Source organism: Pholcus phalangioides, unplaced genomic scaffold (genome assembly GCF_987345545.1).
Source record: "Pholcus phalangioides strain wild (caught in Gottingen) unplaced genomic scaffold, Ppha-v1.0 ptg000009l_1, whole genome shotgun sequence".
Classification (NCBI taxonomy): domain Eukaryota; kingdom Metazoa; phylum Arthropoda; class Arachnida; order Araneae; family Pholcidae; genus Pholcus; species Pholcus phalangioides.
Window position 1 is genome coordinate 17498895 of NW_028301602.1, and position 16335 is coordinate 17515229.

The 16335-nt window shown below is 34.5% G+C and overlaps 1 protein-coding gene across 7 annotated transcripts in view; it reads left to right on the forward strand.

The window, feature by feature from the left end:
- The window catches only part of LOC149082149 (uncharacterized), a 56489-nt gene extending 49749 nt beyond the window's left edge, over positions 1-6740 (forward strand). For all 7 annotated transcript variants that reach the window (XM_089235655.1, XM_089235660.1, XM_089235658.1 and 4 more), the window contains one exon: positions 5653-6740. In XM_089235655.1, coding sequence (XP_089091781.1) covers positions 5653-5673 — 21 coding nt within the window. In that variant the 3' untranslated portion in view covers positions 5674-6740. The remainder of the gene's footprint in view (positions 1-5652) is intronic.
- Positions 6741-16335: the final 9595 nt, after the last annotated feature.

Sequence of the window (16335 nt, forward strand, 5' to 3'; positions counted from 1 at the left end):
GTTATATCTATATTACAGATTCTGAGACGTAGAGTTAGTTTTCTAGGGTTAATAACAGGATTTATACTCAACCAAAATGAGAAGCAGGTTGCAATGAAATAAATTGATGCTGGTGATAAGCAAAAAAAAAAAAAAATTGACCAACCTAAATGATTCGGTTCAGTTAAATTTTGTTTCTCCACTTGAAATAATTTAAAAATTACCCAAAACTAAATGTATAAACACAAAACACGGGTGTCACACTTCGATACTTGTTATTGAGCTATTGATAATTTCTCTTCTCTATTTAAATTTTTTTCATATTGTTTCTTTATTCTGCTTCAGTGAATGAACTGTTTGTACATACAATATCTTGTTCAATCACTTTAATTCAGTTGAGTGTCGACCCATCTTTATCAAGGTTAATCCTGGAATGCGACTCGTCCCTGTAAATGTGTATTTTTTACATTATGGGTAGCACCCAAGTTTAAAATTTATCGATACTGTGTGTGTGTGTTCTCAAGTGTCATATGGAAATATTTACATCTTTTGTACCAAATATGTTTCCGATATGTGTCTTAAGATTCGGATGAATATTTTATGTTGCTTGAATATCTCTTTATCTGAGACTAAATCCTATTTGAGGTGTTTAATTGATGGTGTGCTACTTCAATTCTTTTTTACGTGCATGAAACTTGTATGCTAAATGTAAAAGTGTTTGTTCTGTGATTAATTGATTGCTAGTGAAAAAGTGTTCACTCTGTGAGTATTGTGTTAATAACTATTCATCTTGTGAAATGCAAATGATCGAGGTTGTATTAACTTGATTTTCTTAAAGCCAATGCTTTCTTCCACAGCAAGTTGTGTGCAATAGTTTCCGTTCAGTGACTTTTTACTAGCCTGATATTTATTCAATGTGTAGAAATTTCTATTTGATGTACAGTCGGAACCCGATTTAACGAATTGATAGGAATTCAATTTTTTATTCATTAAATCTGGGTTCAGGAGCATAAACATACTCGAAATGTCAAATTTTAAAGGCTACTTACTTTGGGGGTTGCTGTTACAACTTATCTCTGACAACAATTGAAAAAAAAAACTTGGAAATAATGTCCGAATTCATGAAAAAATTGCTTGATAGAAGTTTGATACATCCAACATTTTTATCAAATTTCATTAAAATTGTAATTTTTTCACTATTTGAAAAACGTTCTTTCTTCAGATGAGCTGCCATTCTTTACGTGTCTATACAGAGCAAAAACTTGAGTAACTTTTTTGTTCGCATGTTAGTAAAAATAGTGTTTTATAATATTGGCATACACTGGTACCTTCCCACGCATATTCTGAATGGTAATTGTCTCCTTTACTCAAAAAGGAACAGATGCCTGTTCCCTTCTTTTTTTGTCTCTAAAGAAGGGATGAAGGTCAATTCCTATGAAGTCAAATCTTGAGATTGTGGTTTTGAGTGATGAAGAATAAAAAAAAAATTTTTTTTTTTTGGTTAGTTACAAAAATATTTGTTATATCAAGGTTTTTATTTGTTATATGGGGGTGGGGGTTGATCTCCACTTCAACCAGGAATTCAGGAAAAAAATGACTAAATCGAGAAATATTGGTTTAATCAAAGTTCATTAAATCAGGGTCTGACTGTATTTATTAATGATTTGGTATAAATTTTTTTTATCACAAAATTATATCCTTAATGTGTTTTTAGAATCCTTTATATGGTAAAAACTGTATGAAACTGAAGAGACCAAAATAATATTCAGCATTAGGTTTCCGTTTTAAAATAGTTCACATCAAAGCACTTGTTATTGATGGGATTATATTTCTGGGATCACATTTGTCAGCCAAAAACGGTTTCCCATAGGTTTCTATGGAAAATCCTTTAATTTGTTCCAGGTATTGTGCCCAAAATTTAAAGATAAGTTCTTTTTTAAAAGCCAGGGAGCTTTATAAAAAAAACTGACGGAAGGCTAAATGCACAGCTAAATTGGATAAATGAGAATTTACGGGAAGATGAGAGATATTGAAGGTGTTTTTTTTGTTATATATTATGTACACAGCCAACAACACACACAACTTAGCAGACTAAAGCTGGTGTTGACATAACCCAGTCAAGGTGTCTCCCATGCATTTGTGATTTGGTCATTTCATTTCTGTGTCTGATACATGCATATAAAAAAATATCTTAAAATGTCCAGGCTGCTCAGTTTGATGCTAAGAGTTTTGCACTGAAAGAATGTGTGCTCTGAAAATATAGGATCCCTTTTTTCAATGCATTTTCTGTTAGCTGAATCCTTCATATTACATGAAATGGTTCGAAAATTTCAGAAAAAGTGAAGGTACATCTGAAAAAAATATTCAGAAGTGGGCATGAGTTAATCAGGCTTAAGTGACAGTAATTATGGTGATGATTGTTGGCATTCGTTCAGCTAAAATGGTGGTTAATGAAACTTTTTTTATTTTTCCTGAACTTATACACCTAAAAATCTTTCTGAGAATCAAATATTATTTCTCACACAATTTTTTCATTGCAAGCTTGTGTAAGTATTGTTATTATTATATATACACTGCAACCTTGTGATAACTCGGCTATCCCGGTAACTCAACATTTATTAGTCCTGTGGTTTAGCACAATACTGAATTCAATTTGGGGGAGGGGGGAATCTCTAACTCGATATATGATGACCACACTCACTGTTAAAGTCTCGAATGATTTATACTGCATTATTATACAATTAATTTTCAAAAATCTCCCATGCGTTGATTAGTTCAAAAACTTTTATGACATTACTCTCATGTGTTTTAAAAATTCTATCTTTCATTGTTTTTGACATTTGTTGGTTTATTATCTGTCGAAGATTTTCCCCTACATTTTTGGGTAGAGTTAATTCTCGTTATTCCTCTGTTTGAAACCTGAAAACTCGACCAGTAGACTATGAAAGCCATGGATAAATGTGGATGTTTTCTGAAATTTTAGATATTAAAATGTTTTAACACAAGAACGATGAGAATTTCGAACTCTCTAGAATGGTGACAACATAAATTTTGACTGTAATAGGAAAAAAAGATATGCAGAAATCATTTCTCTTTACAAAAACTTCTTAAAATTCTAGCCTACCTATTCAGTTTGACTTATTTTTGTAATAAACCCGTAGAGATGTATGTTCATGTATTAATTTTTGGAGTTTTTGACAAAGGGGCTTGCCACGACAAAGACTAATTCCATGTTTTGTTATTTTAAGAAGTTCGACTATGATTTTTTGAGCTCTTGTAAAAAACTTGTCTCTTCATTTTCACTTGACAGTCCACTGACAAGATTTGAAATATAATATACTTGAGAACAGGGTTCCCCCGATTTTTCTATCATCTAGCAATTTAGCTAATCAGATCGAAGAAGTTGTAGCCAAATGAGAGTGCCAACTGCATTAAATGGCCGATTTAACCATCAAGAAGCTGAATAAACACTCGCGATTTGACTAATTGAATCTTTCATTTATTTGCCAAATTAAATATTTTGCCACAATGAGGATCGGCAGCGTGAACCCTGCTTGAGAAATTTGCCAAGAGATTGCACATGCCGAGGTAAAACTGTGAATATAGCCGCCAAATCCCGAGGAATGTAAACTAAACGTGTAAGACACCTTTTCGATGCAGATTGCATTGTGCACTGAATGAATTCATTTTGTGAAAAGCATCAACAAAACTCAATAGTAAAGCAACAAAATTTCATAATTTGTGCCAGAAATTTCTGAGATATAAATTTTGTAGGTGCATGGTACCCAACCCAAGATTTTCTGTTTACCAACTGTAGAATTTATTTTTTTGCTTAGTCGAAAGCATGGTATGTGGTAAAACAATGACTCCCTGCATCATCCAGCAGGGCCTCTAGGCTGGTATCTTTGGTAGGGGGGCCCCTCTGTATAGTGAATTTATAATGTGAAGAAACAAAAAAAATAGTCTTGGCCTGCAGGCTGGAGCACTACCCATGGCTAAAACTGTGAAAAATTAAGATTCCTTTCATCGTGCGACATTGTACCAGTGAATGCAATGCAGTAGAAGTGTAAAGGTTCACAGAAATGCTAAATAAATTGAATAATGTACAACGATGCATATTTTTGAATGGTACAAAATGGATACTGGGAAAATCAAACACCACGATAGTTTTTTTCTCTCGGTATTAATGCTCACATTTGAAGACATTTAATTTCAGTATGTTTTGCAATTATATTAGTTAAAATCTCTACAGTGGTAGAAATGACCAACACCAATGTTCTAGGTAGAACTTCATTTTACCATTAAACTAAGAAACCTATAACATATTTTAGTAATATAGGAGCCTTAACAAGATGAGAAAAGTCGTGAAATTTCAGCAACCTGGACATTTGGTCTGCTCATTCACAAATAACAGATCTTCAGGCAATCAAAATGTTTTTTCCACCTAATTCAGGGTTATTTTTGATACAAAAACTTTTCATAGAAAATTGCAGATTAAACCATTTTATGAATTTGTAAGAGGTGGAATATAGTTCAACAATACACAGGCACATATACATACATAGTTTTTAAAAATTGTTAAGGGGGAAATGAAATAAGTGGTTGTCAAGTTAGTGAGGTTTTAAGTAGACATGCTTTTCTATCCCCTTGTGGGGATGTCGAGTTTTCAAGGTTCCACTGTATATGATACGATAAATATGATAAATCGGTTGTTATACATACTCACCAATCATCTTGGTAAAGTTTGATAAATTTATCACTTTTACTGAAGAATATACATAACACCCCGAAACACCATTCATAAATACTGAAAACATCACTTTTTTTACCAGCAATTATGCATAATAACCAACTGTCATTGGTAAATTTTGAGCGAAGTTTATCTTGTCTTTTCAGAAATTTCTATTTTGTTTTGTAGATTTAATAATAACCTATTCATAAATTATGAATTGTAGATTTGAAAAATTCCAGGAAATCTAATGTCAAGAATGTATGTTCATTTTCAATAGATACTGTAAGATTTTTTTTTCTTTTACCTCCAGTAAATGTAATGACTGGTTGAGTTTCTAAAGAAATTTGTTTTGTTATTTTAATACAGTTGATTCTTGTTTTAACAAATAAAAACCGTTATAGCAAAAATCTTGTTTTAACGTAAACTTTTCCAATTTCCCCCCAAGATAAGTTTATATTGGCGCAATGCAAAAATCTGGAATTCTTTATAACAAAGATAAACGTAATTTTGTTATTAAGAAGTGATTTCTCCGTCCGGTCTCTTGGAGTTCCTTATAACAGGATTTGACTGTATAAGCATTTTTTTGTCACTTTTGTGGATTTTTCTTTTAGTTTTTAAGGCGTTTTTTCTTAATTTTTAGGTAATTTTTTAGTTTGTGTTATTTTTATGGTAATTTTTCAAGATTTTTTAAGTCAACAACATCTGGAACTTGGTTATTATGTATAATCTCCTTACCAGAATATATGGCGTGCCGCTCTGTCTCAACAAAGAGAGATAAGCTGGTGGTCAAAGACCTGGGCCATGCTGAAAAATGTATAACAACTAGATTTATCACATTTACCGTAGCATATGTATTTCGCAGGAGAATGAAAAAGTTTTGACCAAAAAAAAAAAAAAATGTATGCATATTTAATGAAGCTCTTTTCTGTTCTTCATTACAGGATGCCTCTGGTAAGAAGTAAGCGGCAGTTACGTCTCCCTCTGACTGCTGTTGCTGGTCCTCGGGCAAAATTTGATATTTTGTCCATCGTCTCGTTCACACAACTCTGTTATTCCTACAGACTTTTTTTTTTCTTTTTATAAAAAAAATTATAATGAATACGTCATATTTGTTGTTCATGTTATTAAAGAAAGGAAAGAAAAAGAAAGATTTTTTGAAAATATAGAATGTTGTTATTCGAGGAAATATATTTTTTTTATAATATCGTGAATTTTGAAGAAAAAAAAAGAGAAAAAAAATACATATTTTTTTTTTTGTTTAATCTTAAGTCACGGTTTTTCCCGATGTATAAATGTGCTTATTATATTTAAGAAGAAAAATGGGTGGAATTATATCTTTGCAGTGCAAAAAAAAATTATATAGTACTCTCAGGATTTTCGTTAAGGTATTCGAAGAAGCATTTATATTACTTTTTACGGAAAAAATTTAAATTTCTCGAATATTTATATTATGTAAAAAAAAAAAAAATTGATTTTTTTTCTCTCTCTGAAAGTGCCTCGATGTCATCGGTATCCTTCTTTCGTAAGTTATATGATGTAGGAGGGTTTAGTTTTACGTTCTTTGTAATTTTCTTCTCCTTGTAATAAAACGTGCAATTTTCGGGCACTTTTTTTTAAATGAACTTATTTTGCATGGAAATATATATATAAGAAGTGAGCTTACGAAAAAAGAAAAATTGTATTTATTCTCTTGATATATTGTGACGAGTGGAATTTTTTTTTTACGGGACCAACAGGTTTTTTTTTTGTCTTCTCTTTTCCAAGGCTGTACAGAATTATACCAATAAAAAGCTATAGAAAAACAGTACTTAATCGTTCTTCTCTTAACCACCTTGTATTTCTTTCTTTCCACTGTTATTGTTTTTTGTAAGTTTTGAGGTATAATTTTTTCTCTTCGATTATTTGATTTTTTTTTATATAATGAATTTGCATTTTTTGCCATGCTTGATGTATGGGCAGAGGGGGAAAAAGAAATGGTTTTTTTTGTAACCCTATTTGTTGTGGGAAAAATAAATTGCTGTTCTCTATACATACGTACAATATGATGTCTCAAAATGTGTATTTTTATTGTATTGCTTTCACATTGAAGTGACGTTTTATTGCATTATGATATCTTTCACATTTGAGGGTGGAAGTGTTTCTCTGTGTTGAATGGATTGCAAACTACAGGATGGGCAAAAAGTTCGTAGAAACTTTAAAAGTGAATAAAAACCGCGAAAAAATAACCGAAATAAACTGTTTGCAGGGTTAGCATCGCTAGATCAGATTTTTTAACCCAGTAAAAAAAAAAACAGCCGATAGGTGGCACTGGTACGAGCGACTTCGGTGGAAATGTATACAAACGAGAGAGTTATAAGAACTGGTGCTCCTAATCCACAATCAGTTCATTATAAACCTGCTGCACTCTGCCGTTGCTGGATTTGTGACTCGCCTGCAATGATGTGTTATCCTTGTGATGGTCATGTGGAGAACATGCTGTAATAAATGATTTGGAGGCATTCTGTTCGTTATTTTTGCGTATCAATTCTTTGACTTGTGTACGTCAGCACTACCTATCAGCTGTTTTTTTCCATCTTAAAAAAATTCCTGTGACTTAGTGATGCTACCCCTGCAAACTGTTTTTTTATTTCAGTTATTTCTCCCGCTTTTATGTATTTTTGAAGTTTCTACAGATTTTTTGCCCACCTTGTACTTTACGGTCACAGATGTAATGTTACGTCCAGAATCCAGTAGAATAAATTCAAGTTTTGTTTCTTGTCTCTTCACCATCACGACCCTATTATCTATAGATTTTTCCCCCACATATATAATGTATCCTATTATACAGGGTGCCCTGTAAATGCAGCCTTTATCTCATCAACCGTCCATCGTAGACGTATAGTTTCAATTTAGAAAACGCTCCAAAGGGGTTCAAAGATTGCTCTGTACCAGTTTTAAGAGTGAAAATAGTTCGTAACGAAATCTAAATTTTTTTATGTGGGTTGTCCTCTAACTTCCAGTTAGAAAGCTATTAGTGTGTCTCCTGAGGCCAACAAAAAAAAATTTCCAGGTTTCTAAGTGCAATATTCCCAGAGTTATTTTTTTTGAATTTGAAAAAATCAAAAACTAATGGACAACGTTTCTTTCCCAACGAAATCAATATTAGATTTCAAAAATCGAGAAAAGTTGGGAAAGGAGTGCTGTCCGTTAAGTTTGTTTTGTTTACAGCTGGCCTGTGCTGCCATCTGTCTCATTTTGAAGTGAAGATAATGAATGTTGGAATTTTCACGGTATGTGTAAAAATTGTCCAATCCTGAACCCCTTTTTTTTTTTTATATATAGAATCGGCCATCTCAACAAATGAGCTCATCTGGGCATGGCCTTGAGCATGATATCAGTAGGGGAGGTTTACATGATGTGATCTAGTACATGATTTGCAAGATTAAGTAAATGTTTAAGCTGTTACTTCCAGCTAAGTACGCAAGTCCCCTGCACGTCATTATTGCCCAAGGGCCTGCGGTGTTGAGACGGCACTGCATGGAACGGCCACTGAATCAGGGGCTACTTGTGAAATTTTTGTTCACTACCAATTTGCTAAAAAAATCACTGAGTAGGAAAGGTTCTGGAAAAGGTTAAGAAACACTGCACCTTCAATGATCTGTGACATAGAAATTACTTTCAATCATATCAAACTTGTTTGGGGGGGGGAGGGAAGCAGAGTGGATACTAAATGGTTAATCAGCTGGGACAAGTACAAATTTTGGCACCCCCTTGTAATATGTGTTAAAGGATGAAATTCACGTGCTCTCTGGTTTGTTCCCCCCAATCCCAAGTTCCGGCATGATGCTGCAGAGATCATTTTGATGAGAGATTAGTTCTCTACATCAGTAACTTATTTTGCTCAATTTGAATTTTCTTCTGGCGGTCCCTTGTCTTATCTTGGAACCTGCTCTTTACTTATTGAACACCCTTTTTCAGTAAGTTTATAGTAAAGGAAAAAGTTTTATGCACAAAATCTCTGGGCCCGCAAGTCCAGTGTGCTTCTGTCTAGTGGAGGGTCGACTCAACATCTTGGGGGGCAAAGTGATTTTTTTTAAGACCTGTACTTAGCTCGAAGTGACATGAACCGGAACTAGAGGGTAGGGCAAAAGGGTCAACTTTTCGGGCGACAAATTTTAGGTGTTTGTGGTATCTTGATTTTCACCAAACTCCACTGCAAGGGGGAGGGGAAAAAAGGTTGTGGAAACACTGATTTAAATCAACATACATATGAGGGGATGAGGCACTAAATAATTCACTAAACACAATTTGTTTTCTTAAGAAAAAACGAAAGTTTTATTTTGAAGTTGCAAAACTCTACACAAAAAGAAAACCACGCTAAAAGCAGTTTTGGCAGCACAGATAAACATGGACAGATTACACAAAGACCTGAGTATGCAGAGTTTAAACAAAAAGTTGTACACAGATGCTACTGAGGTACCGATAGTTCTTTAGTTTCACACATCATCATCTAAAAGAAAATAAGTCCCTTTTCATTCTATTTTAGACACATGCACAAAAAAGAACGTCCGTTCCATACAATAAAGACTTGAGGTAGCTACGAGCCTCATTTACAAACAGATAAGCAAGATACAAAATAGAAAAAAAAGACACTGCTTCAAGTTAAAAGTCGATTCTTGCATTAATGCAGGTCCCTAGGACCAGCCACACACAGATCAGACAAATCATTCAGAAAGAACTGTAAGGTCAACTTATTTCACTTTCGATAAAGAGTTCAAAAATGCATCTAGCTGTTTCATTGCATCAACGAACACACGGATGTGATTCACAATTCAGTAAAGTATGAAATACATTTCGTAAAGAGATACAGTGTGTGTAGGCCAATTTTGATACCTGCAGTTTTTTTTAATTATGAATGGAAAATATGTAATTTTAAAAGGTCATTTCAATAACGTAATCATAATGGTTAATTGACACTTTTTATATAGATAGGGTTACCAGACATCCTCTATTTTTATATCATTTCAAGCGTCGTCCTACGTTTCAGAAAATTTTCCCTGTTTTCTTCTTTTCAGGTTTCCAAATTCCCCCAGGAAAATTTGTTTCACTCTGAAACATATACCTCTTGGTTTTTCTGTACCCTTTGACCACACAAACACTGTCGAAATTCCCAGAATACAAGCCTCAAGTTTCCTCTCAAGCAGGGCAGATGACGCTATTTTAACCATGGCCTAGCTTGTTCCAGGATAATGCGCAAAAGACAGTCCGGAAAACCGCTGTGAAATAACAAAACTGCAATGCCCACTTTAAGAATACCATTGTTTGCTCACCAATAGCTAATACCATGTTCTGAAGTGGGGAGGGAAAAGGCGTTATCTTCTATACATTCAGAAATAAAGAAAACTAGCTGCAAAGAACACCCAATGCTGATTCCCATGGAAAAAAAACACTTGCCCTGCACTAGGCAACAAATGAATGAACGCCAGAGCCAGAACTTTGCCACTGGACTTATCCCGTTGCCGAGATCTCTTCCTTCGTGGCAGAGTCTGGAACAGCCCTGCTCAAGGCAATGTAATAAAACCGTGGTTCTGCTTTAGTTAGGAAAAATGACAGAGATAGTTTTTGTTAGTATAATGGCGCCATCTTCTGTTGTAGAAATGAAAAAGAGTGACGTTACTAAAGGTGTGCCACAAGTGTCTTCCTTTTCCAGGTTTTGAATCTGGTAACCCTATATATGGGTGACTTTCACTCGCAACATGGTAAAAGTAGTTTATCGTTAGGCGCCAATGCCCTCCTCCCATCAAGGGTGGGGCTGACAGGGCTCCAGCCTGGGACGATTTTGATTTTTTTTTGTTTTTCACACTACAAATTTACTATACACAGGGGCCTGCCAAAGATCCCAGCCTGGGGGCCTTGCTAGGTGCAACACTGATGCAATATATTACAAACCTTTCACCAAATCTTGCTTCCCTCTACTCCCATCAGCAAACCAAGCAAAGGAAAACCAGGGTCTTAATTTGGACACACAATTTCTTTCACTCCATTTTAAAAATGTGACACAGGATTCCACACTCAGCAACTTTCCTCAGCTGAAAAACGAGTTTTGAATTCCAGTCAAATGAGGCTGGACTGAGATCTCAATCCCTGCTCATGATGTGTTGAACATTAGTAAGAACAGACAGTGCTATAACTTTCACAAGATTCAACAGACCTTTGGAGATGAGGGAATGTGCACCACACCGATAAAGGAGTGGTACAACTGGTTTAAAGATGGCCGTACATCAATGGAGAGTGAAGCACATTCTGGTAGGACCTCAACATACAGAAATGAGATTGTTACTGACCAATGGACTATGGTGATGCACAGGATCATTGGATCACAATCACGGAACCTGCAGACGAAGCTGGCATTAGAATTAGATTCCTTCATTTTATTTTGACTGACAATTTTGTCCCTAGGAGATGTCCATGTTGACCATCTTCTTAGGACTCCAAGTCGCGTTGTTCATCACGAGTACGTACAGCGCAGCACAACCATCACAGAAGAGTACCACCAAGAGGTTCTGCACCCGCAATCGGCATCTCTATCACGATTAATGCAACAGTGTTATTCAAGATTTTTCTGACATTTTGTCGAAAACAAAAATGCGACAGCACTCTCTCACACTCCCTCATTCATCGGCAGTCTGTTGGAGACTGGTTTCTGCAGGCGGGAAAAAAATTAAAGCATATGCACCAGGATCGCTTACATATGTACACCAAACCATGCCTTCCTAGCTTCATTTGTTTCGCGTGAAAAATTAATTATGGTCGGATACATTTGGTCAAACCTTGTATTTCTGATACAGCCACTTAAAAAAAAAAGGATGAATAGCAAAGAAAGAAATATATTTCAGTTTACCTCCATTCTCCTTCCGAGGAGAGGGGATCATTACCATTGAAAAAGTTTACCTCATCGTATGTCTTTTTCAACGTACGCTGTCAGTCTTGGAACAAATTATTGTCATAAGCCTGGGTATCGCTGTCATCATATACATAGTATGTAGATGGTTGCAAATATTCGGGGGAGGGGGTACTCATGGGCCCAATACAAGTTTATGCCACGGTCAAAAACCAGGTTATATGCAACCCACATTGTGAGAAGAGAATAGTTTTAGAAATAGTTATTGTGAAAATAATCCTCGTACAATTAAAATGTAGAACAGGAAAAAATGAGAGGCAACGTAATCTACGGAAGCAGCTTATGAAAATCAAATAATTAAAAAAACTAATAATCACCGCATGTTTCGAACATCATTTTACTCAGAATATGAGGCAAATATAAAAGAAAAAGAAAGAGTCTCCATGTAGAAAAATCGCGTCAAATTCATATGTATATGCATTGGTATTATTGAGGTAAACCAGACATCACAACTATGTACTGACTGAACATTCAAATATACTAATTTTTACGGCACATCGTGACACCACAAAAAACTACAAAACAGTGCCGACCACTCAGATATAATTAGTCACACACTTTCATGAATTATAAAAAAAAAATTTGCATTTAAAAAATGTATATACAGTGATTCCTGCTTATAACGTTTTTGGGGGATCATCATGAAAAAAAAATGTATGCGGGAAAATGCTTTAACACTAGAATTACCGGAGCAGTCTTTTTTGACAGCTATTGCAAAAACACATGATACAGTGGATTTTAATAATAAATAAAACAGTGAATGTGGATTTCTTTTGGATTAAAACAAGTGCCATAAGAACTAGGGTTGCCTGTTTTGAAATACTGTAAGGTTTTTGGGAACAACGGGGCCCCGTGAAAAAAGATCATGTTTACATTTTCTAAATTTATATTGCATATTTTTCATAGATTTCAAAATCCTGCAATGTAAATTGCTCCACAACGACCGAGAGACATCGCCCTCCTACCCAGGGGTTCCAGTAAGGCAAAGCAATGAAAAGTAACTAGGGATGCCAGACATCAAATATTTCTGGAATTCGATAAAGCATGCAAGATGCTTTGTATGTTCATAAATTACTGAGGGTGCACTTCATAGAAATTTTTGATGGCTCAAGTGACCTGAATCCTTGTGTTGTCAGGGCGATTTTGTTGCTTTTGTTTTCAGGTTTTTGCAACAGGTAAACTGTTTGTCACTTATCATATACTTGTATAGTGAGCCCAAATACTATAGAACAAGGGTTCTGTTGGAAGGGGATTTTAAGCGGTCAAAATGACCGCTGAGTAGTTCTAGGTAGTAGTAGTTTTCAAAAATCAATGGAGTGACTTGAAATTTTAGTTTTTGCTCCAAAAGATTTCTTTCGACAAATTAAGAAAAGTCACGGAGGGAAATTTACAAATTTTTAAGAAATAAGAGTTGCAAATGGCAATCAGAATTTGAAAGGCGGTTCTAGTGTTAAACTGAGAATCTTGATGAGTATCACTAAAAGATCGGACCATGAAAATAAGTCAAACTAAGTGAGAAAATGTTCTAAGAGAGAACATTATGAATGGGATCCACTGTAATAAAGTATAATTTCACCATTCGTAATTAACTGAAAAAACGTTTTTACAAGGGAGAGAAGCTGCATACATAAGTACGATATTGCTTAGACGTTTTACACTACATACACATTTTTTTTTTCTCCTAATTACCTCTAATACATGCACGTGTCAAATACATATCAACAGGCACCTCCTTTTTAAATTTATTGTTACGCCTGAGTCACCGTCTATGGGAAAATCACAGAAACTACAGCTACAAGTAGAAAATATAGCGTTAAATTTTAAAAAACCTGAGGTAGATTTTGGCTAGGAGCACTATTCGCAGGTCTCTTGAAAACCTGAATCATCACATAGTAGCATCGACAATTATTTCGCATCTCAATTGTGTTTAAAAAAGAAAAGAAAATACCGTTTCCCAGAGTGTCACCAATCGATTCCTTATTCACTATCGACTCATAAAAGATGGATAAAATCGTTCCATGGAAGAAAGATTTTTCAGAGAGAAGTTCAAACATTTTAAACTTTATAACGAGAACTATGATATAATTATTTAATATGAGGTTATATTTGGTTTGCATATGAGGTGAATTCTTTTGAGAAGAAAATTACAACAGTAGCAAGTAATCACAAAGAAAAGAATTTATCAAACAAATTACTCTAGTTAAGAAATATCTCATCAGCTTGTTTCGACAAGAGGTAATCAAATGAGCATTTGTCTGATTTCTGAGGTAGTAAAACGTATGTATATTGATGTTATATGGAATTAGAAAAATAGAGGTATTCCGTTAATCTAGTGAATTACCAAGAACAAATGCTAATGATAATCCAGAGCGTGGCAAATCAAAAACAGGCACCTTTTCTGAGATATAACAATTGATATAATATTTTTTTAGACTCGAGGCTACATGGTCCTAAAGGCCTTATCATAATATGTGAGATTCTGTACTATGATTTTTAAGAGTAAGCATGTGAATTGGTAGGCAATTACTTTTGGCCCCCAACGCTGGGGTCCTTCACGGGCCCTTCTATAATGAATTTATAGCACGAAGAAAATTGTATTTGCCCCGGGCCCGGAGCCCTGTCAGCCCACCCTTGGGGGGGAGGGGGGCATGAGTTAATGCTCCACAACATCACTTTGCCTGATGCGCCCGTTTTTTTTAGCTGCCATGCAATCTGTTACCTGGTGTATGTGAAACCCTGGTATGATTATAACCCCGCAAGTCATTAGCTTTTGCTTATGATGCCCCCCCCCAAAAAGAAAGATAGCAATGATCCAAATAATTTTTTCCGCTACTTTTGCTATACCCTTTTCCATATTGATAGACATATTACGACCCATGTTAGAATTATAGCATCCTTGCAAATGGCCAGTGTCGGAAGTCTAGGCAATGCGCAAAGTGGTTAGCAACATGGCAAAGATTTCAGACTTAGACGGCAGCAGATAGATTGACATTAAATTCGGAAAATTTTATCAATTTTTTTAAGTTGTCATGGTAATCTGATAACCAGAGATTTGCTGAGCCCTGTGATAACCCATCATTGGCTTTTATTTATAATGCTAACCGAATACGAATCCTATGCCAGACACAATAAAAAAATTATGGTTTAGAACTTTTTATTACTACGCTTTTAACTTAGAATTTTTCCATTTCAAATAACATAATAAGGATTTCTTAAATAAGAATCATTTTATTCACGCACATTTATAAAATAATTATAGTGCGCCCCCCCCCCCCAGAAGCAGTTCAATAAAAATCTTTATACCTTATACAACCCGACTGGTGAATTCAGAGGTCGATACTTCTAGAGAAATTTGTCAAAATACACGTTTTTATTGCCTATCTCATTACAACTATCAGTTCATTCCTATCCCTACGATTGGCAACACTCTTGAGATTTACACAACCCGAAAATCCATAGAACTAAACACATGTTTAGATCTACAGATTCTATTGATATTGTTTGATAATTGAAAATGCTGAAGTATATATAAAATTACACTGATAAATGAAATTATGACTAATAGAAAAAAAAAATTCATATCATAAAACGTGAATACAATCAAAATAAATTGAAATATTGAAGGCTGAACAAAAGTTTCTAATTATAGATGTTCTTAAAACGACAAATATTTTCTGACGGTAAATGCATGAAAACAAATTTAAAAATTCCTGAATACAATGTATTCAAGTATTTGAAAACTGAGAGAAAAAATAAGACAAAGCAACTTTTGTAATCAGACAGTCACTAATATTATCAATTAAAAATATATGCACGCTAATTTGTAGCTAAGAGAGTATGCATAATACCCCAATTTTCTCTCTCCTCTCAATTCACAAAAATGTGTGGAACCATAAATGAAAGTTCATTTTTGACATTTATTTTACACAATCATAATGTTGTCAAATAACAGTATTCAATTATTGATGATCACGGGAGGTCTGTTCAGACTTTTTTTAATTGGGTCCTGTTTTTGTGAGAATGGTCCTTTACTTTCATGAAAATTGTCATTAATTTTAAGGAAAGTAAAACAATTTAATTTTGCACAGAGAAAATGAAATGTTAAATTCATGTTTTCACTACAATTTGTTTTATTTTGTAAAGGATCTGTTTTTCAAATCCAGAATTTTGTGAAGAGTCCGGAAAACAAGACCAAATTTTTTGGTTCGACAGACCCTTGATAATATACACAAAAAAAAACTGGCAATCCTTTAAATTTGCATTTTTGAACTGATATACAAACGATTAGGCCCAAATGAAACTCGTTCACTATTACTGCCTCTGATAAAGCAAATGTTACAAACCTGAAATGCCCATTTTGGCATTTTGATATTTAGAACTGTCTTGCTTTATATGATAGGATTGCCATAAGTCATAACCAATCGAGTTATCTCCCCCCCTCCCAACCCAGTTATGGGATGTCATTTTTGAATTAACATTTGAATATATATATTGCTAATTTTCTTTAGCAAAGTTTGGCTGAAATCCCCTCATCCCTAATGCTATTTGTGCCCGCTAACTTGCATCAGTCACCTAGAACCAAAGCAATGGTATTTGAATAGATTTAAGAATTCATTCATTTTTTTAATAGTTTTTATCGGTTATTAAATGGGCACAGAAGCTTTAAATTGATACTTTTTTTTTT